Source organism: Xyrauchen texanus, chromosome 17 (genome assembly GCF_025860055.1).
Source record: "Xyrauchen texanus isolate HMW12.3.18 chromosome 17, RBS_HiC_50CHRs, whole genome shotgun sequence".
Taxonomy (NCBI): Eukaryota; Metazoa; Chordata; class Actinopteri; order Cypriniformes; family Catostomidae; genus Xyrauchen; species Xyrauchen texanus.
The window spans coordinates 29,633,068-29,659,987 of record NC_068292.1 but is presented as its reverse complement, the minus strand read 5'-3'; the positions used below and the strand labels follow the sequence as shown (position 1 = coordinate 29,659,987).

Genomic DNA, 26,920 nt, shown 5'->3' with positions numbered 1-26,920 from the left:
AACAAATGGCACACCGCCAACATGGGGAGTGAAAAAATTTGCCACATTGTAGGCTGATGTGGTGGTGGAAGCGTGGCTAAGTGCTGGCGCCTTTTTGAGTTTAATTTTGCTGACTTCTGCTCCGTGCACAGCTTGAGGAGGGCCCGATGCTGCTATTGGTGGATGCTGGCAAGGGTCTTAAACATTTTCTCCAGAGGTGAGGCCTCCATGGCGGCATTCTTCCGATACACCGTCGCACTCCTCCACCCCCTCAGGTGGACGACAGCCGCTTCTCCCCAGCCGGACCAGGGTCAGACTCCCGACCCCCGGCGGTCAGAATGCCCCTCTGCGTTCTTGGCGACTCGTGGGGACACTCCTCCGCCCCTGGCAGCGGCCCTACCGCTCCAGGCGGTCATGGAACACTTCCCTCCTCCCCTCGCTGACGGTGGTCTTGCTCTGACCCCTCCACGTTTCTGGGGGATGGCAGGGCTCTCCTCCGCCCCTGGCGGCGGCTCCATCGCTCCAGGCGGTCGGGGAGTCCAGTCCCCACTCGCCTCGCAGACGGTGGCCGTTCACCGCGTCCAAGCAGTCGGTCTACTCCCTCCCCCGGTGGATGGCAGCGGCGCTCCCCTGGGTGGACAAACACACACATGACGGACATGTCCGTAAACGATCTCTCTCTCCTCGCACCACCGTCTGCCATCGGCCTTTATCCCTCTCCGAGGCTTAATTTGCCTGATAAGGGACCGGGTGTGTATGATCACAACCCGGCCCCGCCCTCCACCCTGCCACACTGATCAAATGTATACCTTGAATTTACTTAAGTTGCTTTGGATAAAAACATTTGGTTACACTATAACAAGGACACATTGAAAAAAATGTAATTACACAAGTAAATACTGATTATTACTTACTATAGGTTTAGAGTTTGGTATGGGTTTGGTTTATGGTTAGTTGCTTGTAAGTACTCATAATTCTATAGTTATTAGTAATACATGCAATATGCAGTAAATACATGCAAAATGAGAAATGTAAATGTTCTTTACCAGCAAAGTTTCATAAAGCCTTTGTTTTGAAATTTCGAAGATGACACAAATTCTAAGAAGAAAACAATAAATTGACTGGGCAATCGTTGATGTAAAATCTATTTTGGGAGATTCTGGTTCTGCTGCCCTATATGGTACATTGGCTGCCCTGTCAGGGGACATAAGGTGCATGCACCTTGTAAAATGTATTGAATTTCTTATTTTATAAAAAACACCTTTGCCCTCAGGACATCTTTGAAGCAATCACTTGTATACCAAATGTCCTGGTTTTCAGTTTGCCAAGAGAAAGAATTTGATATCTCACTGAAAAGGTCAGCGTTTGCAGTCTTAATGATTTTGTCTTTAGAATATCTGAATGTCAGAGATTTACACCAGATGTGTTTTCAGCTGGGAAAGTTGTTTTGCTGAAAAGTTATATATTGTCGTAACTAATCTTTACATTTGTGATCTCATTTTAGGAGGCTTTCCTATCTGGGCATGAGAGGTATCTCAGCTCTTAGGAATCTGTGCTCAAATATTCAACCTTATAAAGTTACATGGCAATGAAATGCATGTATGATTAATTGTTTTCTTCTAGCTAATTATTTAATCCTGTCGTAAAAGGCGAGAGTTCTTCTGAGTAGTTAAAAAGAATTTTTTCGAGGATACTCATGTTTCAAAACAAGTTCCAGTCATCTAAAACTCTCTGACCCTCTTCATTTCGGATCTAGCTAAATTTATTTGATGACAGCTGGTGGGGGTATATTTAGAACACAGGTGGCCATGAGAGCCTTAGTGCCCTGCAGTTCCTCTCCAGTCAAGTGCAGAACTGAGACAGAACAAATTCAAACCCAATCTACAACTCTCACCCATCAAACACAGGTTCAGTCCCACCAACAGGGAGACACCTGGCTGTCACAACAAACTTACACCTGCTCTTTGCACGGTGTCTCAAGTAGTTGTCATGCCATTCAAAAAATTAATGTCTATGATTCTTTTAAATAAATACTCAAATAGCTGTCCTGTCTAAAAGTGGAGTTTAATAAATTATACTGAAGTTTGTCACAAGACTAGTCTAGCGAGCTAGTGACTATGCTGCCTTGGCTTGTTCTAGAAAGTGTGTGTTGATGCTGCTATTGGGCATTTGCTGCCCATTGACATTAGCGGATCATTGTAGAGGAGCCCTTGCACTGAGGTTACTTGAGCACAACGGAGTAGGATGGAGGGGACGTTTTCCACATCACATCTTACCTACAATAAACATTGACCTTATTCATCTGAAGTTCAAAGTTCATTAGAATCTTCTAGGGTGTATATGTAATCAAATAGAAATTTAAAATCTCCTGACTCATTTGGATGTGACTCTTTTTGCTCCACTTGAGTAGGGCGATTAGAACATACAAATGAATTGGCTCAGAGTGGTGGAAGACTTTTTATTTAATTTTTATTTAATTAGAGAAAATTCATCCAGAGAGTTCCAGATTGTTCACTGTGGCTGTGAATTGATGTCCTTATCAACACAGATTATAGCACAGGGCACTTAAAACTACTTTCCTGCAAGTATCCCCTCAACAGACCAAATATGTTTTTAGTGAAATGTATGTGTCTAGAAAGGTGTTTTTATAATTTATTTCAGTTTACCCTTCTAGAAGTATGAAGTAGAGTTCTTTATTACATTAGTCATTAAAAAAAACAACTGTCTCTGCCATATTCTGCGTTGTGGCCTAGATGAGTCATGTTTCCTTTGTTTGATCACTCGGGTCACCTGCCCTTGATGATGTCATTTGCATGTAATCCTTCAATTGATAGGCCTTTTTGAAGCAAAGCTAGGACTTCTGCAAAATAAGAACTTGCAGGGTTCTTGTGTATACCTGTTTACAAACATGCCTGGAGTCTGGTTAATTCAGAAACAGACTGATGAGAGCTAGATGAGTGCTAGTGCTTTTACTACAGAGGGGTTGTTGCATCTCTGTTGGTTTGCATCTAAAAAAAAATTAGAATATTGTGGAAAAGTTCACAAAAGTAATTTTTTCCGTAATTTAATTCAAAAAGTGGAACATTCATATATTCTAGATTCATGAATGCTTGAAATATTTCAAGCTTTTTTGTTGTAATCTTGATGATTATGCCTTACAGCTCATGGAAATAAAAAAAATCCAGTATCAATATATTAGAATAAGGAATGTATAATACAGAAATGTCTACATTCTGAAAAGTATTTCATTTATGCACTAAATACTTGGTCGGGGCTCCTTTTGCACAAATTACTGCAAATAATTATTGCTCCGTGATCTAAAGTCCTCTTTTCAGATGAAAGCAAATTTTACATTTCATTTGGAAATCAAGGTCCCAGTGTCTGGAGGAAGAGTGGAGAGGCACAGAATCCAAGATGCTTGAAGTCCAGTGTGAAGTTTCCTCAGTCAGTGATGATTTGGGGTGCCATGTCATCTGCTGGTGTTGGCCCACTGTGTTTTCTCAAGTTGAGTGTCAATGCAGCCATCTACCAGGAGATTTTAAGAGTACTTCATGCTTCCATCTGCTTACATGCTTTATGGAGATGCTGATTTCCTTTTCCAGCAGGACTTGGCACCTGCCCACAGTGCCAAAACTACTAGTAACTGGTTTGCTGACCATGGTATTACTGTGCTTGATTGGCCAGCCAACTTGCTTGACCTGAACTCCAGAGAATGGGGTATTGTCAAGAGGAAAATGAGAGACTACAGACAAGCTGAAGGCCGCTATCAAAGCAACCTGGGCTTCCATAACACCTCAGAAGTGTCACAGGCTGATTGCCTCCATGCCATGGCGCATTGATGCAGTTATTTGTGCAAAAGAAGCCCCGACCAAGTATTTAGTGCATGAAGTAACATACTTTTCAGAAGGTCGACATTTCTGTATTATAAATTCTTTATTCTAATATTTTGAGATACTGGATTTTTGATTTCCATGTAAGCCGTATTCATCAAGATTACAACAATAAAAGGCTTGAAATATTTCACTTTATTTGAAATGAATCTAGAATATATGAAAGTTAAAAAAATTTTTATAGAATTACGGAAAAAAAAATTATAATTCTACGATATTCACATTTTTTTGAGATGCACGTGTATAAGGTTGAGTCGGGCAGTATTTTATTCTGCCTTTTGGTTTCTTAAACTTCTTATCTTGACACACCAATACTAAAAATTAACTTAAGAAGGCACAAAGTTTACCAAGAAAATAAACAACTGAGAGTTCCAGAAGTCCAGATTAGTGTACATTCTTAGGTCCGAGTGTCTGAATTTACCTTGGAGCCAACATCTGAGAACACACTGCACTATTGGCCTATCCCACCTTCCAGCTTTATGTAAAAGGATTAGGCTCAAGATGTGCTAAGCCTTCGATGAGAATGGCAGGACAACCAAAGGGGTGGCATTCTGGACTTTGTTTTCCTAACTGTGTGGGTGTTGAAAGGTAACACGATTTATGTGGTTTAGGCATCGGAATGATAAACTTGCATAAAATGAGTTTAAAAAAAATCTATGTAATGAGGTAAATACCTGGTTAAATCAAATGCAAGGTACCATTTGTTTTATCAGAAAGTGAATGAAATTTCAGACCTAAGGTGGAGGGGGAAATTATTAGAATTTTATGTAACACTCAAAAGTCAAATAGACTACCTAATTATATAATTCCTTTAAAGGAATAGTCTGGTTTTAATACAAGGTAAGATCAATCGACAGCATTTGTGGCATAGTATTGATTAGCACAAAAATAAATTTTTGACTTGATCCTCTTTTTCTTAAAAAATACAAATAAAATTTGGGTTACTTACAATGGAAGTGAATGGGGCCAATCTGTAAATGTTAAACTACTCTGTTTCAAAAGTATTAGCTACAAGATGTAAACAATATGTGTGTAAACTGAATTCTAGTGTGACAAAATCACTTACTAACCTATTCTGTGTAAAATTATATCCAATTTTACAACTCTGTTGTCATGACAATGTAATGTTAACAAAACCTAAAGCCCTAAAAAGACATTTTACAACTTTACAGCTCAAATAATACATGTGATTTAACACACACACAGAGAGTGAGTGTAAGAGGGCTCATTTTTTACATTAATGTTACCTTACAAGATTAAATGTTGATGTGATAAACTGTGTACATGCTTTGGTCTTTGGAAATGTATTATGAATTCGGATTAAATTTGAACAAAGAAAAAGTCTGCTTTTAATTAGTTCATGAAGACGTCAGTCCCCTCTGTTGATTGACGCTGAAGACTGTGACTTTGATTAGTAGAACATTCTGTTAAACACAACCCATGTCGAGTCAACAGATGCCGCATGTTTATCAGGAGAATGTGCACATGACATTAATGTATGCTTTGCTGCTTAAGTCGTGTGCGATAAAATAATACTTAAATGATTTCCTTTGCCGAATGTGGAAGTAGGTGGGTTTTAAGTCGCTCACGGTAGCTTCTTACCGGAATGGTTTCTTTACATTCTAGTTATAGTGCGGAATTAAGTGTCTATAAAATGTTAACCTGCTTTAAAACAACAACAACAAAAACCTAAAGAGGCAAGTGCGTACTTAGTGATACCTATTAGGTTCATTCGCCGTGCTATTTTTATGTTCGGATGCAGAGAGCGAGAAAGAAAGGTGGGGGTGGGCAGGTCTCAACTCCTCCTAAGAGCATTATGAGTGCCTTTTGTTTGTGACATTAGCGGAGGGTGCTATCACTGTCATATGGCAAGCCAAGGCAGTCTCGACTGGTTTAAAGCAGAGACTGTTATTACGGATCGCGACTGTTCACCCTCCGTTATTCCCACTAGAGCCCCCAGCGGATCACAGTCTATCGCTGAGGTAAGGGGGACAAATCTCAAGAGTCACCGGGTTAAGACAGATCCGCGCTCGTTCCGCCCGACTTTCTTACGCGTGTTATTGGAGAAATTGCGTTTAACTGAAGATTCGGGTTTTACTCGACTTCTGTCGCTCACTGCTGGGTATATGCATGGTTGTGCGTTCTTGCAGCCGGCGATGGTTCCTGTTTTTTGTTTTGTTTTGTTTTTTCCTGGTTAAAAGTCACGTTGTTTGAGCAGTTGGCACAGGTGAGCCCTAATTTCGCCTCTCGTTGCGCGCCGTTGTCAAAGTCTATGCTGTCTATAGCGCGTGAGTCGTACCTGTTGCTCACCATTAATTGCGACTCCAAGGAGTTTATTTCAGGTTCTTCTGTTGTATGTTATCTTATTTATAAATTGCTTTAAGATTTAGGAGCGTATTTGTGTTATAATGGGGGGATAGAAAAGATGATTGTGCACTTGACAAATTCATGTCTGCTCTGCATTTGTCATCTTTCTGTCTGTAGCCATGTTATTTAGCATATAGCATATACTTTAAACATTTTCTCTAAAACTTCTCTAAAAGGTACAAAAATCAATTAAAATTGAGTTTATTACTGAATAAGCAAATGTACATTGGTATCTGATTTTCTAAAATGTGGAATTTTTGTCCTTTTTGGTAATCCGTCTTTCTTGTGCTCTTATTTACCAGCTTTCTCCAACAACCTCTTGCTCGTTAATGGAGTTCCGGCAGGGCAGCGGTGATTACTGCCACGCCCAACATTGCAACGCTTGAACTCAGGTGGATTCGCCTGGATCCACCCCTGGATGTCCAGAGAAATGCCTTCCCTGCTTTCTCTTTCTGGTCTTTTTGACTGACCACCTCTCTGTGCGCCAAATGGGTTAACTAGCATCGCTGCACCTGGCATTTGGCTACCGGACACTGTTCCACATGTCTAGTTGCCCCTCAGAGTGCCCCTAACAAGCAAAAGAGGCAGAATTGTTAGAAGAAGATTCTTGTGGCCTACAAAATCCCAGGCAGCTGTATTTTTTGTGAACTGATTAATAGTTTATATACATTTATCAGAGGATCCTGTGAATCCCTGATATTTTTCACTGTGATAGTGCATCTGCTGTAACACTGCTCTGTAGACCAGAGTAGTGCAGTACTGTGAGTGAACTGCTGAGGATCCTGGCCCAGATTGGGTGTTTGGTTTTCTGCAGAGTACAGGGACACCAGCATGGTCAGGATGAACCGGCCGGCTCCTGTTGAGGTCTGCTATAAAAACATGCGCTTCCTGATTACGCACAACCCCACCAACGCAACATTAAGCAGCTTCATAGAGGTGAGAAACCATTAAAAAACACAACACCAGACCCCTGTTAAAGAGGTGATTGACAATAACATCACAAACACCTTGCTCTAGAGGAGTCTGTAATAATTAATTGTCATGTGAAACATTTTTTTAAATTATTATTTGCAATTTTGTTTTTGTCCCTAGGTAACAAACTTAATAGAATTTACTCAATCTTGTTTTTTAGGATTTGAAGACATATGGGGCAACAACAGTGGTGCGTGTATGTGAAATTACCTATGATAAGACACCACTGGAGAAGGATGGAATTACCGTCATGGTGAGACCTATTTCTTTGTCAGACTGTAAATAAATATTCATATCTACAAAGTATCTCCCAAATTACCTTTACCTTCTCATGTGCAGTTTTTGGTTTAATAACAGACAAAAGCTTGTTAAGACTAATGAATTTGTGTTAGTTAAAACATAGAATTGGGCCTGGGCAGGGCTGGACTGGGAAGAGAAATCGGCCCGGGATTTTTACATAGCAACTGGCACAAAATTGTAGAGAGGGGGAGTTCACTGTCTGTGGTGCCATTTTGTTGTCAGTTCTGCACAACGCGGTGGCTCATTTAAGCTTATCGTGGATGACCCACCTGCCCGCTCTGTTCTCCCGATGGCCAGTCCGTCCATGATCGGCCGCAAAGTACGCAGGCCCACCTGGAAAATGCCCGGTATGCCAGATTGCCAGTCCAGCCCTGGGCCTGGTTAGCTCAATGAGTAAAGACCCTGACTACCACACCTGGAGTTCGAATCCCAGGGCATGCTGAGTGACTCCAGCCAGGTTTCCTAAGCAACCAAATTGACCCGGTTGCTAGGGAGGGTAATCACATGGTGTAACCTCCTCATAGTCACTATAATGTGGTTAGCTCTGGTGGGGCGAGTGGGGAGTTGTGCGTAGATGCCACGGTGGATGGCGTGAAGCCTCCACACGCGCTATGTCTCCATTGTTACACACTCAACAAGCCACGTGATAAGATGCACATGAACAGATTGACTGCCTAAAAAAAATGTAAACGTTATGGGTTCTCTCAATACGTTTTCATGCACTTTGAAAGTCATTGCACCAGCCGTTAATTGGACCACGATTGGTCTTGGCGTGTGTGCTTGCTCCCAAAGACAGATGTATGACATGTTTAGGACACGTCACTTCCTCAGCTGACATCCCTCTTTCAAATATTCGATTTTGCATTTTTCATGTATACTTGGACAGACAGATGAAGACTGTAGCTCGACTATGTCAACCTGCTGTAGCTCAATTATAACTGTGCAAGTAAACGTACTGAGTGTAGTACTTGCATTTAAACACTGACCTATAGTCAGTTTCTTGGCTCTTTTATTTACTGTCATTTCACCCATTATGAACTCTCACCTTCTGTTCTGAAACATTTATATGTGTCCATCTGCACACACTCACTCTGCCACTTGAATATAATAATCCTGGATCTTACTGTAGTTGTGTCACTCCATGACACCCTGCCTTTAATTAACACCCTTGCTATACTGCAGTGATCTGCTCCTGACAGTGAGTGAAGCTGCTACATAGATTTATACAACAACAGCTAATTTAAGATGAGGTTTGTCCCAGTCAGCACTGACCAGATCCATACAGTCCTTCTATGCATATCTTATCTTGGAAAATAAATGCTTGGCCTCATAGTCATGTTATATAATGTTAAATGGAGTGATAGGAGGTTGCTTTTGTTCTGGTCCTCCGAAGGGAACTCGGGGCTGGAACTGCAGGCATATGCTTTTGAGGATTAAATCCTATAACTCCCTGCTTTTTGACAAATATTAGAGCTTTCTCTGCTTTCAACTCACTTTTTGTGCTGGAATCCAACCTCCACATGTGTTTTCAATTTGGCTCATCAACATTTCACCGTTACCATGGCAGCAGGATGGGAGTTTGGTCTCCCTCCCTCCCTCTGTGCTTTTTATTAAGACTTATTACAGCCTAATTCCCTTACATTATTTTCATCTTCTCATTAAATGATAAGGCATATACATGGTTTACAGTCTATTGTATGGACCTTTAAATCTACTTTGTTTTATAGAATTTTCCTTGGCTAAGAATTCTAGAAATGTATATGTCTAAGCCTCCTACATTGACCTGGGGTAATTTTTGACTTATTCAGCATGCTGGTGTATCCTGGGCTTTACTTTTTAAAAAAGTATTAAGAAGTGTATGAGAAGCATGCAGTATAACAGACACACGGTTATGTAAATTATCTTATTCCTCAGTGCCATTAGGAGGACACTCTGCTGAAGAGAAACACTAATCATTGATAAGGCCAATCAAAAAGCGGCTTTGGAATACAATGTATTGTTTACTACCATATTATTGATCATAAGCCAATCATTGGCACACAGTTCACAGCAATCCATTTCACAAGTAAATTTGTTAATCAGTTTGAGATTTATTATGAGGGCTTGTTTAAGGACCTGTCAATTTACACCTGCATCAGACATTTTTTATTTTTTTAGAAACAAGCCAGGGGTATACATAGTACACAATACTACAGATATATTTTACAATAATGCCAAGACATTATATTCATTACATAGTGCAATGGTTTTCAATGCTTTGGAGTTGTTGGAGGTACAAAGAGTATTTAAATAATATTTTAAGTCTTTACAAAAAAGTGCAAATAGGGGCTTTATAGACATACATTTACACTTATGTATAAAAAAAACTTGGCAAGAAAAATAAACAGATTCATCAGAAAATATTAACTTAAGATATCAAAACTGTGAAAACCAGATAAAAAGTGTTTATAAAGCAAAGAAAAACAAGTTAAAATAGAGGTATGTACAAACAAACAAAATTTTCTCCAAAATACTACAACGTGGACACATTCCCAAAAAAGGTGAGGGGCAGATTCATCTACAGCATTACAGAAGGAGCAAAGCATGTTTATTAAATAAAGATTGACTGGGTAAAAACGGTGTTACAGTTTAAAGGACACCTCCTTAACCTTGTTGGTAATAAAAATTTGTCAGGTAAAGACCATACGACCTGCGTCAGACATGCTTGTCTCAGGTGTGTTGCGTCATAAAAGTAAAATGTTTAGGTCAGCCCTAATAAATATATATATATATGTACTCTATAAGAGGGAGCCTGTTTGAAACATTGCTATTATATGTTTATGCCCAGCTGGATTAGATTTAATGCTTTTAGTCTGATCACAGCTTCCATGGCTCTTCATCAAGTAAACACAGAGCTTGTTACAAACATTGCTGTTATGCAGTTTCATACTTAGTATTTTCATACTTTGTATGAAACTTTTTCACTTTTAATGGACTATATCACAATTCTAGTGGGTCAGACATTTACATACACTAAGTTAACTGTGCCTTTAAACAGCTTGGAAAATTCTAGAAAATTATGTCAAGCTTTTAGGCAATTAGCCAAATAGATTCTGATAGGTCAATTGGAGGTGTACCTGTGGATGTATTTTAAGGCCTACCTTCAAACTTAGTACCTCTTTGCTCGACATCAATGGAAAAAAGTCTGGTTCATCCTTGGGAGCAATTTCCAAACACCTGTAGGTACCATGTGTACATCTGTTCAAACAATGCCACTCAGGAATAAGACTCATTCAGTCTCCTAGAGATGAATGTAGTTTGGTAAGAAAAGCGCAAATCATTCCCAGAGCTACAGCAAAGGACCTTGTGAAGATGCTGGAGGAAACAAGTATACAAATGTCTATATCCACAATAAAAACGAGTCCTATATCGACATAACCTGGAAGGCTGCTCGGCAAGGAAGAAGCCACTGCTCCAAAACCACCATAAAAAAAACAGACTGCAGTTTGCAAGTGCACATGGAGACAAAGATCTTACTTTTTTTTGATGAAACAAATATTTAACTGTTTGGCCACAATGACCGTCGTTATGTTTGGAGGAAAAAGGGTGAAGTTTGCAAGCCGAAGAATACCATCCCAACTGTGAAGCATGGGGTGGCAGCATCATGTTTTGGGGGTGCTCTGCTGCAGGAGGGACTGGTGCATTTCACAAAATAAATGGCATCATGAAGGTAAATTATGTGGATCTAGTGAAGCAACCCCAAGCATACCTCCAAAGTTGTGACAAAATGGTTTAAGGACAACAAAGTCAAGGTATTGGAGTGGCCATCATAAAGCACTGACCTCAATGTGATAATGATATAAGTATAATAAAAATAATAAATAAGAAAATTTGTGGGCTGAACTGAAAAAGCGTGTGCGAGCATGGAGGCCTACAAACCTGACTCAGGCCAAAATTCCAGCAACTTACTGTTTAAGCTTGTGGAAGGTTACCCAAAATATTTGACCCAAGTTAAACAATTTTAAGGCAATGCTACCAAATACTAACAAAGTGTATGTAAACTTCTGACCCACTGGGAATGTGATTAAAGAAATAAAACTGAAATAAATAATTCTCTCTGCTATTATTCTGACATTTCACATTCTTAAAATAAAGTAGTGATCCTAACTGACAGGGAACGGTTTCTACAATTAAATGTCAGGAATTGTGGAAAAACTGAGTTTAAATGTATTTTGCTAAGGTGTATGAATTGTGTATAAACTTCTGACTTCAACTGTATGTTTGCACTCAGCTAGACAAGATTCAGTTCCTTTATTTGGTTTGCAAATAACTTCCATAGCTGTTCCTTCAAAAGAGTCATTTTAATCACACACTTTGGAGGTTAATTGAATAGGGTACTGTGTGAATTGTGCAGTTTTTGTCCTTGTCTTCCATTTATTCAGGCAAACATGCAGTCCTGCCCCAAACTCACACCATTGGTTGAGCCAGAATTTGACAATCAGACCGCAAATGGAGAAATGTTCTGTAGCCACTTTTCCACAATCGGGCCAGTGCGAGCCAGGGCCGTAAACTGGTCAACTGGGGCCAATAGCCTCGGACCTTGAGCGAGAACGAATACAGAGAATGCTCTGTATTGCCACCAATCGGGCCAAAAGCCCCACATTGTTTCCCTAAAACCTTCTCTTAATACAGCACCCAATTGCAAACGACGCACACCCCGGCCATTTCAAAAGCCAAACAAACATGTAGCTAGAATATCAAGTTTATATTGTATGTAAACGTTAGCTAGCTAGCAAGACAAGTTAACATTGACAACTCACTGACTGTAACTGCCATGGTGTCCCAAGTGGTCTCTCCATTAACACAGCTATGTCCACGAACCACGAAACCATGGAAAGTTCTTTGGGCACGTTTATCCATTGTGCGCCTTGAAATATTTGTGTTGTGTTCTCAATTTTTGTCTCGTAGAGATGCAGGTGCGTGACATCAAACAAACCCGTCAGCACCCAAGAAAATGTAGAAAGTTAATGATCATTCACTTTTATTAAATGATATCGATCAATGAGTCAAAGTTCCTTCATAACAAGATCTTAACTTGTTCAATAAACATTTACAGAGACAGCTGTTCAAAACACAGTAAATTAAACTTTCTTTTGATAATCATACACCTGTAGCACATAAGCTGGCATAGCAGCATTGTTTATCGGTTGGGAGACATCTGTGGTGACAGTCAAACCCCTGTTAAGCAAATGGGAGCATTGCAGTTTTGGTTGTTTAAAGATAATTTTCAAAACATATGGCAATGGAATTCCTTTATGGTTAGATATTGGAGAATTCAAGTAGGAAAATCCAACATCTGAATTGAAGGAGCGCAGCAGGAGTATATCGCTAAGCTCCGCCTCTGACATTAACCCCGCCTCAATCCCCATTTGACCTTCTTTATCCCAAGGGTAATTGGCGGGCCGATGGAGGCATGATTAAGTCCCGGAAGTGACGGTGGGAACGTAATTGGTCCTGGCACCTTCAAGCACACCATCGTTTGGCCTGACAGTGGAAACGTGGCTAGTGGGAAGTTAACATACGAATAACTTAGTTTTAGGTTTTTTTCAGCACTTTAAACTGGGAAAGGAGAAAATGTTGAAAATAAATCATTACACCCAGTGTTTACACTACTCAGGAAAGTCAACTTCTGAATAGCTTTTTTTTTTATAGTTTTCTCTGCACATTAAACTAAAATAGAGAAAATGTTTTAACAAAAATCACACTCTTCACCTTTGCTGTATGCTCACTTTCTCTCACTCACTCACGCACGCACTTTCTGTCTGTTTTTGTGATATAAACACATCATTTCTGCTCTTCCTAAGAGGAGATGAGGTAATTGCTTTGCAGGGGGTCAAAACATGGAATGGGATTTCCTCTCCATTTCAATCAACTCCAGATTAATTTAATATGTCGACCTCCCTATTTTTACATGTTGCACCAGATCAGTGTTTCAACAGTTCAGTGAACTTGCAACAAACTGATAATGAAAAGCAGAGTCACTGTTTCCCTGTATGATTAATCATTTTATTTATGAATTACAGCTGCTATTTAAAACTGAGACCGGCTTTGTAGAAGTAGTCTATAAAGGCAAACAGTGTGAACACTGTATAATATAAGATCTGTTCAAATGTTTGTATGAGTCTAAGTCTGCATGCCTCATTTTGACTTGTGGCAGGATCAGTAAGAGGACGCAAACCTAGTGTCATTCCACTGTGTGTGCACTTTGGCAGTATCTCGCTATTTTAAAAACAAGAAAATTCCTATAGCTCAATTGGTTGAGCACAGTGTTAGTCATGGATTTGATTTGAAATTGATTGATACTGAAAAAATGTGTAGCTAGATTGCACTGTAAGACACTTTGGATGAAAGTGTCTTACAAGTGTATAAATGTAAGAAACCCTTTGATGGAATGGATGACACAACGCATTTGTTGACAGCAAACAGGTGTTTTAAAATCTCTACCACTCTCTTGTATGTAGAGGGTCGAGTTGCTGAAGGAATAGCAGGTATGCGATTCGAGGAAAATGCCATGGCATTTTCCACAGTTAGGCCCACACTGCTTGTTCTGGAGTCGGTGCGCCCTGGCAAGAGTACAGAGCGCTCCCATCTTGGAATGGACTCCTGGAATTAATAGCCTACTGTTGACATACCAGATAAGGAGGGGCCTATTAACCTCTTAGTGGATTAAAATGTTATTTTTAAACTGGGATATTCTCATAGATGGTCCTAGTAGAAAATAGTCTCTATAAGTGTCCCCTTTACAGAGAAATCACTGTGGACTATTCGTTGATGTATTTAGGTCCAGCACATTTGTGTTTATAAAGTGTCAATCAGAATCAGGTCTTCCTTGAAAAGCTGCTGAGTCTGATTGTGCCCAGATTATGTGTCGTTCTTCCCTACTGAAGTTCTGATATGCTGAAGCAATTATCATAACCCAAAATATTTCTCTGAAGCATAGAGGGCAAAAGTGGATGTGTTTGGCTGAGCAGCTCCAACCATGGATTAAGTCATGAGAAATGTAGAAGTTTTATATCTGAAGACTTTGAGATTGTTGATCTTGAAATTTTTGTGTCTGCCTCTGTTTGCTTGGTTCATTAATCAAATGACATTTCTGATGATTCAGCTCTTGCACATGGTGCTGAATTGAGCTGTTCATGACAGATCTGATTGAACTGGCAAAGTCGATAGGACAAGTGGACTTGCCATGTTTGCTGTTGCAGAACTTGTGAAAATCACACAGGAATCTTCAAAGGGTTTCGCAGGCTGCCGTGAATCTGGGAAAGAGCTAAGATGCAGTTGAATGCGGTCCTGTACAACACAACCTGCTTTTGATGATTGGATAGATTCTTCACTTCCTTAACTTTTCATTTTTGCCTTTACATTTTACATTTATGCATTTGGCAGACGCTTTTATCCAAAGCGACTTACAGTACAATTATTACAGGGACAATCCCCCCGGAACAACCTGGAGTTAAGTGCCTTGCTCAAGGGCACAATGGTGGTGGCCGTGGGGTTCGAACCAAGGACCTTCTGATTAACAGCCCTGTGCTTTAGCCACTACGCCACCACCACTCCACATGGAATGATGGAATGGATGACACAACGCATTTGTTGACAGCAAACAGGTGTTTTAAAATCTCTACCACTCTCTTGTATGTAGAGGGTCGAGTTGCTGAAGGAATAGCAGGTATGCGATTCGAGGAAAATGCCATGGCATTTTCCACAGTTAGGCCCACACTGCTTGTTCTGGAGTCGGTGCGCCCTGGCAAGAGTACAGAGCGCTCCCATCTTGGAATGGACTCCTGGAATTAATAGCCTACTGTTGACATACCAGATAAGGAGGGGCTTCTGCGCTTTCTTTTTCTTTTTCCTTTTTTCCTCTCCTTTTTCCCTCTCTGTTTCCTTTTCAATACAGACACAGTAATCCATACTTATAAACACCCTTTGTTCACAGATGTGAGCTCATCCTACTTTTTGTCTCACCCAGGACTGGCCATTTGATGATGGTGCACCACCTCCCACGAAGATCGTGGATGACTGGCTCAGTCTTCTGAGGAATAAGTTCTGTGAGGATCCAGGGTGCTGTGTGGCTGTGCACTGTGTGGCTGGCCTGGGACGGTAAGTGGTAGGCAAGCAGCAATACGTCACATAACTCAAATACAAAACATCACAAAACTCTTATTGGACAAAGTAGTACTGGGTATTGATACATATTTCCTGATTGAATCTGAATCTGATTCAAAAACCTTTGATTCTGATTTCAATATGATTTGATTCCATTCTGATACATTTGGGGGATATTTCAGTTATAGTGTCTATTTTGTTAACATTTAAAATAAAAATTTCTCTCAGGTAATGCTGTAAATCTACAGGAAACCTTCTAACTTTGTAAACTTTGACACTAAGTAAAACATTAATAAAAAAAAATTATAACAGGGCCCAGTCTATGCAACCAATTTGCTATGTATTTAACAGATATTAAAATCAACACAACCTAAAATGAAGTCAACTTTAAAGTAAATTATTAATCTCAGGATTTTAAGAATTTAATGTTCAAATAAAGATCGTGATTAAACAGAAAATGTAAATTTTTACGTAGTCCTTACTGAAAAACATTCATTCAAAACTGTTTTGAGAAGAAGTTTTAATTCTAAAAAGTATATACCGTAATTTCCGGACTATAAGCCGCAACTTTTTTCCCACGCCTTGAACCTCGCGGCTTATACAATGACGCGGCTAATATATGGATTTTTCCCGCTTTCAAATTTTATATACATAAAAAAAAAAATAATAATTCTGTGACGTGCTCAGTTTTTTGGCGGCGTGAAGCTTTCATTAGACCAATTGAAATTGCCGAACTAAATTACGGTAGTAATTTTGTCACCCTCACCATGGCAAAGACATGGAGAAACGCATATGATGCTGCTTTCAAGTTGAAGGCGATTGATCTGGCTGTTGGAATAGGAAATAGAGCTGCTGCACGGGAGCTTGGTCTTAATGAGTCGATGATAAGACGTTGGAAACAGCAGCGTGAGGAATTGGCTCAGTGCAAAAAGACAACTAAATCTGAGGCTATACTCCGACACCGAAGGAGATCACTTCAGTGGTATCAGTGCACAGGACGAGGAAGATGGTGACCATAGACTCTCTTGGTAGGCTACTGTTTACTGCAAATGTTTTATTACAAGCCGTGTGTGGCAGCGGGGGCGTGGTCAAGCGCCCGTCCGGGAGAGAAAAGCTGTAAGGGCGCTTACACCTGCGCTAAATTATGTCTAACACCGGTGTCTTAATTTCAAGTGCCCTGCTTCACGTGTCCTTGGGAAAACTGTCACACGGGCACCAGTGTGACAGTTTTCAGCAGGGCACTTGACGTTCCAGGTAAGGCTTTTAATGGCCACAGCAATGTTTACAATCAATTTTATAAAGTTTCTCAATTCTTCTATGCGCCAACACTAGACTGACGTGTGTCACTCTCTCAGCTCTGTGGCTGCTGCCTTTTTATGCCGCTCTCCCCATGCTTACTGAAATTAGACACCGGTGTTAGACATAATTTAGCTCAGGTGTAAGCGTCTTTACCGCTTTTCTCTCCCGGACGGGCGCTTGACCATGCCCCCGCTGCCACACCGTGTTTCGTTAAAGCCTGAGTAAAGTTCATTTGTTTCAATGTACCGGTAGGCACCTGCGGCTTATAGACAGGTGCGGCTTATTTATGTTCAAAATAATATTTTATTTAAAAATCAGTGGGTGCGGCTTATATTCAGGTGCGCTCAATAGTCCGGAAATTACGGTAAACACAGAAGGTTGGGGGATATATAGAGGGGAATCTTTATATATAATTTTTTTTTTATAGAATTCTGAGGGCACAGATTGCATGCAGGTCTAATTAAAACTTTTCAGCCTGGCGTGTGGTGTTTTAGAACATGTAGACCAGAGTATGTGAGTTGAGAGGAGCATCACCGACGTCCACACTCCGAGTCATGCAATCACTCCACACAGGTTTTACGTTTCCTGCTCGTTGCTCGCTCCCATCTCAATGATGAGAGAAACCCTGCTCCAAGTTCGCTCCATAGCACAATTTGCACCCAGTTACAGCTCCTCTTTAACATTAATTGGTCCTGACATTGGTCCTCTTAGCAGCATAGTGAATAGAGCTGTTCAGCCGTGATGTCAATTTGTAGGTGAACCCAGAAGTCTAATTCACCTATAGGACTTTATAATAATAATATGTTTTGGATTTATAAGTCAAATAAAATCTGTGGTAAACATTACTTGACGATATGTGGACATTTTGTTCTAACATGCATTAAAAATGTAAATTGCATAGAAAAAAAAGGTATGCAGTTTAACATGGCTTCAAAATTAACATTTGACATATGAAAGTGTGTAATATATGTTGTAGAACAAAGCCTCCACAAATCATCAAGTAATTTGTACCACAGACCTTATTTTACTCATGAATCCAAAACTCCCATTTTAAAACCTCATAGGAAAATCCCAAGGGAACCCATGGCAAATTCTCTTCTGTGTTTGTGGACTACAAACTGAACAACTCTTGGGTGGTAATATGTGATATGCTCGTGATGGAGCGATCTTGGAGCATGATGGAACACAGACGCTCCATGCTTCAGGCAAAATCATGCAACTCTGCTCCCTGCTCCATTTCCACTCTGTATCGTCTCACTCTTATGGAGACATTTCAATTCTCATCTTACTACATCTGCTCATGGTGGGCAAGCTTTGTTGCTGAGCTACATTCTTTTACAAAACTTTATCAAACATAGCATGCCTGTTAGACAGCTTTCCCAGGATCTGTTGCTCTTTTCCCCATCACAATACAATCAAGGATTGTGTGCAATATCTCTGCAAGAGCTTTAAGATGGCAAGTGTTAGTGTAGTGTTTGAGTTTACTGTTTGCATTTGGTTTTTCATCATATTTTTTTGCATTACCCCAAATACCCCCTAGCGAAAGGCCTCAGTCTTCGCCTGTGTCCTCTCCAGGTCAAACTCATTCTCCCTGCCTGACCACTCTGTGACAAAACCAACTGTCCACATGGAAGCACACTATTAATCCAAGTTTATTACTTGAAGCACAAAGGTTGACATCCAAAGACGAAACAGGAAGAGGTTGATAAGCAGCTCTCTTAATTGCTCCTCTGTGTTTTCCATATCTCTTCAGCAGAGGATCCTATCCACTGTGTTGCCCTTTTATCTGGCCAGCTGTCAAAACATGCACAGACTTTAATTAAGCTGTGGCTCTTAAACCGTTGAGCCAGACGATCAAATGCAGGAGTTCTGCAGGAGTGGTCGGTTAATGGCACACCGGTTAACCCTGCCTGCCCTCATCCCACTTCGACCTCTGACTGCTTTTGCCGACAAATTAAGCACCAGCCTCTCTGACGTAGGTTGCCGCTCCTGTGGGAACCCTCAGCAGTTTTTGACAGGGAGCCAATGTTTGCTTTACTAGGCCTAGTTTGTTTTATTACACATTGGAATGGGGCGCACTCAGTGGGGACTTCAAAGCTATCAGTATCCTGAGCTTAACTGGTAAAATAGATGAGCTGCCTGATGGGGAGTGACACGCTCTTTAATTCAAAATGCATTTTATTGTTGTAAATCTGGGATTAACTTGTCTGGTTTTAAAATGTGAAGTATTGATTTTAGGGCTGCACAATTATTACAAAAAACACTGAAATATAGTCGTTCAAATTCCTTGATAATTGTAGGTAGCGGCAATTACTTTTACTTTTCAGTTCATAGAATTTACATTAGCAAACATATTTTGTCTGGGCCATATGTGTGTCATATTTTTATGTAGGTTACGCATCCAAAATATGTTCATAGCTCATATGTGCTCACACATCATTTACTGATGTGTACAGCAACAATAAAGCATGAGTATCACATTGGTCCTCTTAGCAGCATGAAACAAACAAACCTAAAAAATTCAAATGTTTAATAAATTATACACAGAAAACAAGCAACAGACATGTCTGTGATTGATTACAATGCTCAACCACTGCAACAAAAAACATTTTAAAAAAACCTACAAGAAAACAAAATATTACAGGAGTAGACTTGAATGGGATGCCGTAATGGACACTTTTCATTAGATAATTGTGTATTTTTCATTTTTTGGGAGTGTGCAGCCCTGTTATCTCATCATCAAGGATTATGTGTTTGAAGATCGCCTATATTTGCGATAGCCTCCTTTGTAGTTCAACAATGTGTCTTACCTATCACAAAACGTATACTACTTCAACTGAAAACTTGTCATCACATGCACTAGGTGGTTTCCTTAAGGTTAAGGTTGGGGTTAGGTTTAGGGTTAGTACCTGGTAATTACTGTAGTTGTTGTAATTATATAGTAGGTAAATGTAGAACAATACTTTAAAATAAAGTGCTAGCCAGTAAATTATGCAGGACTAGGGCATATTAATGAATCACACAGCACTAACACAACACAGGGATTATGTGGCACAAATTATTCATCTGAAAATATTATGTGCATAATGAATTATGAGATGGAGTATAGCAAAATGCATCTTAAACAAATTATACTGTAGGTGTTTAGTTGTTTTACCTATTATATTTTAACCTGTATTTTGCCATAAAAATAGCTTTAGAAGCTGACGTGGTGGTACAATCAAGCATATAGTATAGCATTAACACACATGATATAGGATTAATACATTACAGGAATAATAACGCAGTAATAACAGATTATGGAAAAATGTTCCAATATTAATGACTGTTTTATTACTGTTTTATTCAAAATGTGTTAATATTCAAAATTCTCAATTACACTTTTGATGGCTACATGTACATATTTTTTACGCAGGAAACGCCGAGGCGCCATAAACAGCAAGCAACTGACATACCTGGAGAAGTACCGCCCCAAACAGAGACTGCGTTTCAAAGACCCACATAACCACAAAAGCAAGTGCTGCCTCATGTGATTCAGTCTCACCAGCCTGCCACTGAACAACCATTCACTTATGGACTAAACCAGACTGAAATTACCAATCCAGTGCATTTGAACTCTTGTTACTTTTCAGGAGGGGAATTTAACCCCCTTTGGTGTATATGTATATAGGAGACCCCTTCACACAGGGTCTTAACCAGCTCAGGGCTGTGAAAGATGAGCCTCTTGAATTTTGTCTTTACACAAAAACCCCCATCGTAAGTGTTTTCACAAATATATTGTGAACAACCACACATACACTTATGCATACTCTTCTACACACTCACAGCCATCATTCTGTACCAACAGCACACAGTCCAAAGATGATCATGGCCAGCCACCTGCTCCTCTGGCATGGTGAACCACAATGAGGTCATAGAACAAAATCACTGTTTGTGACTACCTAATATCTCTCCCTTTTATAATTAAGGAGTTTCAGAATGCACGTCACTCCAGTGAATCACTACCATACATTTTCTTTGGGATTAGAGTTTTACACAACTGGCTGCTTACTGATAGAACTGTGGGAGCTGGATTGATTACATAGCACACATTCATGTTGTTACAAAATTTTGGGATGTTTTAGCTGCCTTTGAGATGTTTTGAGGGCAAAGTGAATGTCAGAACTCTTTGTGATCTTGTTCATCCCCTAGCTTTGCTCATAGAAAAGTCCAGCTAATCTGATACATTAAGTGTCCCAGAATAGCAACAATGAACTGAGGAATATGTGCTTAATTTAATATATCCACAAGAGTGAGTTGTTACACTACATTCAAAGTAATAATCCAGAATTGCAGAGCCATGACAAATTGTGTAATGGTTATTTATGGGGGGGTTGTGCACACTCTTGGCTGTTTTTCGCTTGACAATGTTGTACTATGGACACTGAAGGATTTTAAAATCAATTAAATGTAAGAGCAGGCCTTAAAGGGATAGTTCCCCCCAAAAAGTATTGATTCATGATTTACTCACCCTCATGTTGTTGCAAACCCCGTATTACTTTTTTTTTATCCATGGAACACAAAAGGAGATGTTAGGCACAATGTTAGTCTTAGGCAAGGACTAAAAACAAGATGCTTTTCATTTTGGTTCGTTCTGAGCAAAAACATTATTTTTTCATTCCAGTTGAGGTTCTGCAGCCTTACTGGTTAGAAATAAATGAAATTAATGGTTAATAATGCTCTTTTAAAATGACAGTGCTCTGCGGTAAGGGGTGGGTGAAATACTAATAGTAGTGTTGCCAGATCTTCAGGAGAAACAAGCAACATGGTCTGAAAAAAAAAACAAACCCAAAATGTGCCACTTGCCTCACCAAAATAATCTAAAATAAGCTTAAAAACAAAAACAATTCGCTTTGTGGTGGATTTATTGGCATAGAAAATTATAAGCAGTTAATTAACAGTTAAGTATAATTGTATTTTATACAGATCTGTATCTCAGTCAAATCTGTATTAATGCATCATATCTAACAATAATTCAGTGAAGACATGGAAACAACTGAGAAATGTTCTTTTTCCACTAACCGTGCACATATATGTAGTAATTATACATAGTTGTTAAAATGTTCATTTTTTGGGCAATATGAAGTGGTGTAATTCCAGAACCCTTTGGCCTTTTAGTTTAATTTAAAAATGATCGGAACAATAATAACTGCTTATAACCGGTTACCAGCATTTAAAAATAAAGTTTGCACTCTGGAACAATTGAAAATCACTTTGTTCCAGTTTTCAGTTACGTTCTATACAAAATGTATTTCATTTTCGTTCCTTGAACCGTTTTTAGTCCCTGGTCTTAGGTACTATTCACATTCATTGCATCTTTTTTCTTACAATGCAAGTTGATGGTGAGTGAGGCTGCCATTCTTCTAAACATCTCCTTTTGTGTGTGCCACAGAAGATAGTCATAAGGGTTTGGAACAACTTAAGGGTGAGTGATGACAGCATTTAAATTTTTGAGTGAACTATCCCTTTAGTCCATTTTTTTTTTTTTTCAGAATGAGAAATGAAAAGGGATCACAGGATCTCTGTTGAATTAGTGGTCCTGTAGACACCAGGGAAGCTAGTGTGTAAATGAATGTGTACTCTAACACATGCTTCAACTATATGATCATTAATCTGCTTCCTCTTAATGTCAAATTCATTTGGATATGAATGGTTAGTATTCTAAATGTGGCATCTATTGCGTTTGACCCTAGGTCTGGATAATGTCACATTTCTCTGCAAATCAGATTGCTCAGTGAAGCAAATATTAAAGACATTTCCAATAAAAGTGTATCTGCAATTATATCCAGAAGAAGGACTATGGTGAGCATAAGCAAATACCACTGCACCTACATTTTCATTCTGCATTTTAAGGAATAGTACGTTTAGCTTAAGTTTGATAAATACAGTACATTCATTTATCCTCCAATATTCCTCTACAAAATTAATTACATGAGCCATTGTTATTTTTTTCGAAACTCGCTGTAATAGAGATCAGGTCTTAAGTTTACACCTCTGACCTTGCTAACTAGACACAATTTTGATACTTGAGGAAGTTATGTCAAGCAGGATTAAGCTGCACTGACAAAGTAGCTAGCTTTCATGACGCTTATTTTAATAATCTAGCCTCTGGATTTAGTAGTCTCCATGTTTATTTTAAAATTTTTATGAGAGAGATCTTTAAGTCTAGTCATGTCGAAAGTGGATTTATAGTTAAAAATAAATAAAGCAGCCTTATGTTGCTCTCATATAAGGGCTTTTCTCCAATATGTACAGAGATAGTCTTTCTCATAGGCAGGGAATTTCATTCATTTGGTGGTTTTGATCTTTTGTACAACTCCACCTGTTTGGGTGTTTGCCTTTGTGAACCTGACATAATCATGTAATGTTAAGAGTTAACCTTGACACATGAAAATGAGATACATCAGCAAAAAATAAAAATAAATAAATCAAAGCACTGAATGTATTTTTATATCATCACTGGCACCACCTTCAACACTGCCATATTTTATTTAGATTTTTCATGATGAAGGATGGAGCAGAACATGTTTTTCTTGACCTCATTCGCTCAGCGTCCTGAAGATATTTTCATTGTTCACTGACAAGCCTGAATCCAGACCTTTTTTCTTCTTCCTGATATTCAGTCGGAGCCCCATCAGTTTTTAATTAGTGAGTTCTCAGAGCTTGACTCATTACCCTCACCTTGGGTGGCATACAGTAGTATCTGTCTTAAAAGTGTGTGGGAGGCAGAGATAATGTGATCTGGGTGTAGACACTACATCACAGCAAGGCTAATTAAGCCATCATTTATTGTTTCACTGATCTTATCTACACTGCCTAGCCAAAAAAAATAAAAAACTTCACCGTTTGGATTTACATAAGCAGATACTTAAGAGCCTATTGGATCGTTATTGCGGTGATTAATATGTTTCTGCTGGCAACAATTCTTTTAATCCTAACTGATGCAATGTGTAGCTTCTCATTTCTTTAAACAGCCATGTCAGAAGACGTATCCCATGGATGTGGAAAAGGTCTTGCTGTGTTTCAGAAGGGGCAAATTATTGGCCTGCTTCAAGCAAAGAAAACAACAAAGGAGATTGCTGAAATCCCTGGAATTGGGTTAAGAACTGACCACACCTGGAAGGATAGTGGAGAACCATCAGCTTCATGAAAGAAATGTGGTCAGAAAATAATCTTGAATGATTGTAATCGGAGATCACTAAAATGCTTGGAGAAGTCACATCATTAAAAATCAACATTAGAACTCACAGCTATGTTTAATAGTGAAAGTAAGAGCATTTCCACATGAACAATGCGACGAGAATTTACAGGATTGGGATTGAACAGCTGTGTGGCCACAGAAGCCAATTGTTAGTAAGGATAATTGAAAAAAAAAATGACTTCAATTTGCTAGGGAGCATAAAGATTGGACTGTGGAGCAATTATAAAAGGTCATGTGGTCTGACAAGTCCAGATTTACCCTATCCCAAAGCGATGGGCACATTGGGGTAAGAAGGGAAGCACATGAAGTGATGCACCTGTCATGCATAGTGCCAACTGTTAAAGCCTCTGGAGGCAGTGTTATTATCTGGGGTTGCTGTCTAGGCTCAGCAAAGTTATGCAGCAATAAAATGAAGTCAGCTGACTACCTGAATGACTGAATGACCAGGTTATCCCATCAATGGATTTTATCTTTCCTGACTGCATGTACATATTCCAGGATGACAATGCCAAGATTCATCAGGCTCAGATTGAGTTTTAATGAAAGCAATTCTGGATGGAAATAAAGGTTGTGACATCACATAAGGTTGTTGAAACAATGTTACCGCGAATGCCCGCCATAATCAAAGCTAAAGGCATTCCAATGAAATATTAGAGTATGCAACTTTTTTTTTTGGCCAGGCAGTGTATCTGTCTATTTGATATGATTGATAAAACAAGCTTAACCATTTTTCTCAAACGCTTTGGACAATTCTCGAATGAGAATATCTATATTTTTTAAAACAATAAGTTCAAATCTCTGAACAATTAGTTTCTCGTTCACACCAGATTTGAATTTCTTATTAATTTAAGCAAATTGCACATGTTTTGGCACATGTGTGCAAAAGAGTAAGTACAATTGTCTACAATTTGCACAATCACTAAACGCACATGGTTGCTGATCAAAACTGATGAGTTGATTCTCAGTGAAATTGTCATACTCTTCACAGCTTCATTCTTTCATTGTGTGAGCCATAACATGCTAAATGATCTGTTCTGTTGTATATTCCATAAAAATCTATGACATGGAATGTTTGTGATGTCTACTAAATCTCTGGCCAGACCAACAAGAGCAACGGGATATCCGCCAAGAAGATGGGAACTTGTAGTGTTACGTACTGTGAGGAGGTACCATTATTTTAATTTTTTTTACAGGGCAACTGCAAATTGTTGTTGTTTTTTGCGTGGATGCCATTTTGTGGCAATTTTCTGTTCATTATATATGACATGTAAGAAATTTATAAAAATGGACACGCAAATGTGAATTTTCTGTTTACATGTAGCCTTACACAGTGCTACAAATATAAATTACTGTACACTGTACCACATTTTAAGTTGGTTAAACTTGGAAACAAAACTTCACATGCTGCCTTAAAAAACGTAAATAAACTCAAATAGTTACATTTTAAAAGTTGTTTAACTAATGATCATTTGTTGTTTCAACTTGATACTATGAGTTAAAACAACTTACTACATTATCAGTTCAAGAAAACTCCATTTGTCTAGTCAAATAAACACAATTCCTCACTATTTCACTCCAGTTAAGATAATTTAAACTATATTCATATCAATTGCATTTTATGTTAAGAGCACTAATGTTTTTAAATTGGTTCCTAAATGTATTTCTCATCTTGACTAATAATGGCAAGTTTGCCAATTTCCTTATTTACATAGAATGAACATACAATTTTTCTGCTCAAAAATATAACATTTATTTTAACAAGAACAATGTTACGTAAGCTTTAACATAGGCTTGGGAATTCATTTCTAGTATGACAACAGGTTCTATTAAACACTGGCTGTATATACATCCATTTCATCTAAACAATATCCAGGTTTCTTCAGTGTTTTACAGAACTGGTGCAATCACATTCGCAGAGCACGGCCAATGTGCTGAACTTTTCACCACGCAAGAAAGTGGCAACATTGTTACATTTTGTCAACACAAATTTAAAAATACAAACTCACCTCATCGCGCCTTTGTGTGATTCAACAGAAATTCAGCTACTCCAGCTCTCTCAAAAAGTGACCCCTCCCCCTTTTGAACTTATAACTTACAGACATAAGTTAAATGTACATTGACAGACAAAACTCACAAGTAGTCAAGACAATTGATTACTTTGTCTAATTGTTTTTGAAAACGTAAATACTTAGAGTTCAATATCCAAAACTTTCCATGACAATTGGAGTTAAAGATAAGAAATAAGTTCACAAATTAATGGGGCTATAAATTTTTACAGTATATACATGCAAATGTGCATATCCTTTTTCTGTGTACTACAGTATTGTACATTATTGCCTTTTCCAGTAAACTTTTACCTACTGTTAAAATCTCTATCTTAAAAAGTTGAGTGTGATACACAATAGCATTCAGCTAGACAAAACTGATATTATTGTATAGTACAATAAGCAATCAGTGTCAACAAAAAGTTAGAACAAAAATGAAATTTGTATATAACAAACATTTCCAGGGTTGACTGCCATGGTGAAAAAAACATCTAAACATTTTGACCAGTACGGCTCACACAATGACAAAAATACTTTGGTGGCTTTGGACAATTTAATGACACAATAACTAAGTTTTGAAGCATGAAGTAAATGATTTGGGTGAGTTACTACATTTTGCAGACTTGCAACAGAGTTGTGATGTCCCATAAAACAGTTGTGACAATTGCACTTACAGAATCAGA

At 38.9% G+C, this 26,920-nt stretch overlaps 1 protein-coding gene across 4 annotated transcripts in view; it reads left to right on the top strand.

Annotated features, from left to right (window-relative positions):
- The window catches only part of LOC127658425 (protein tyrosine phosphatase type IVA 3-like), a 47,378-nt gene extending 23,959 nt beyond the window's left edge, over positions 1-23,419 (top strand). The window contains exons 1-5 of one of the 4 annotated variants that reach the window (XM_052147709.1): positions 4,387-4,457; positions 6,539-7,172; positions 7,369-7,461; positions 15,517-15,647; positions 20,368-23,419. In XM_052147709.1, coding sequence (XP_052003669.1) covers positions 7,068-7,172; positions 7,369-7,461; positions 15,517-15,647; positions 20,368-20,485 — 447 coding nt within the window. In that variant the 5' untranslated portion in view covers positions 4,387-4,457; positions 6,539-7,067 and the 3' untranslated portion in view covers positions 20,486-23,419. Of the gene's footprint in view, positions 1-4,386; positions 4,458-5,713; positions 5,852-5,879; positions 6,097-6,538; positions 7,173-7,368; positions 7,462-15,516; positions 15,648-20,367 lie in introns of those variants that run through there. The other 3 variants (XM_052147710.1, XM_052147712.1, XM_052147711.1) reach the window with 3 other exon arrangements.
- The last annotated feature ends 3,501 nt before the right edge of the window (positions 23,420-26,920 follow it).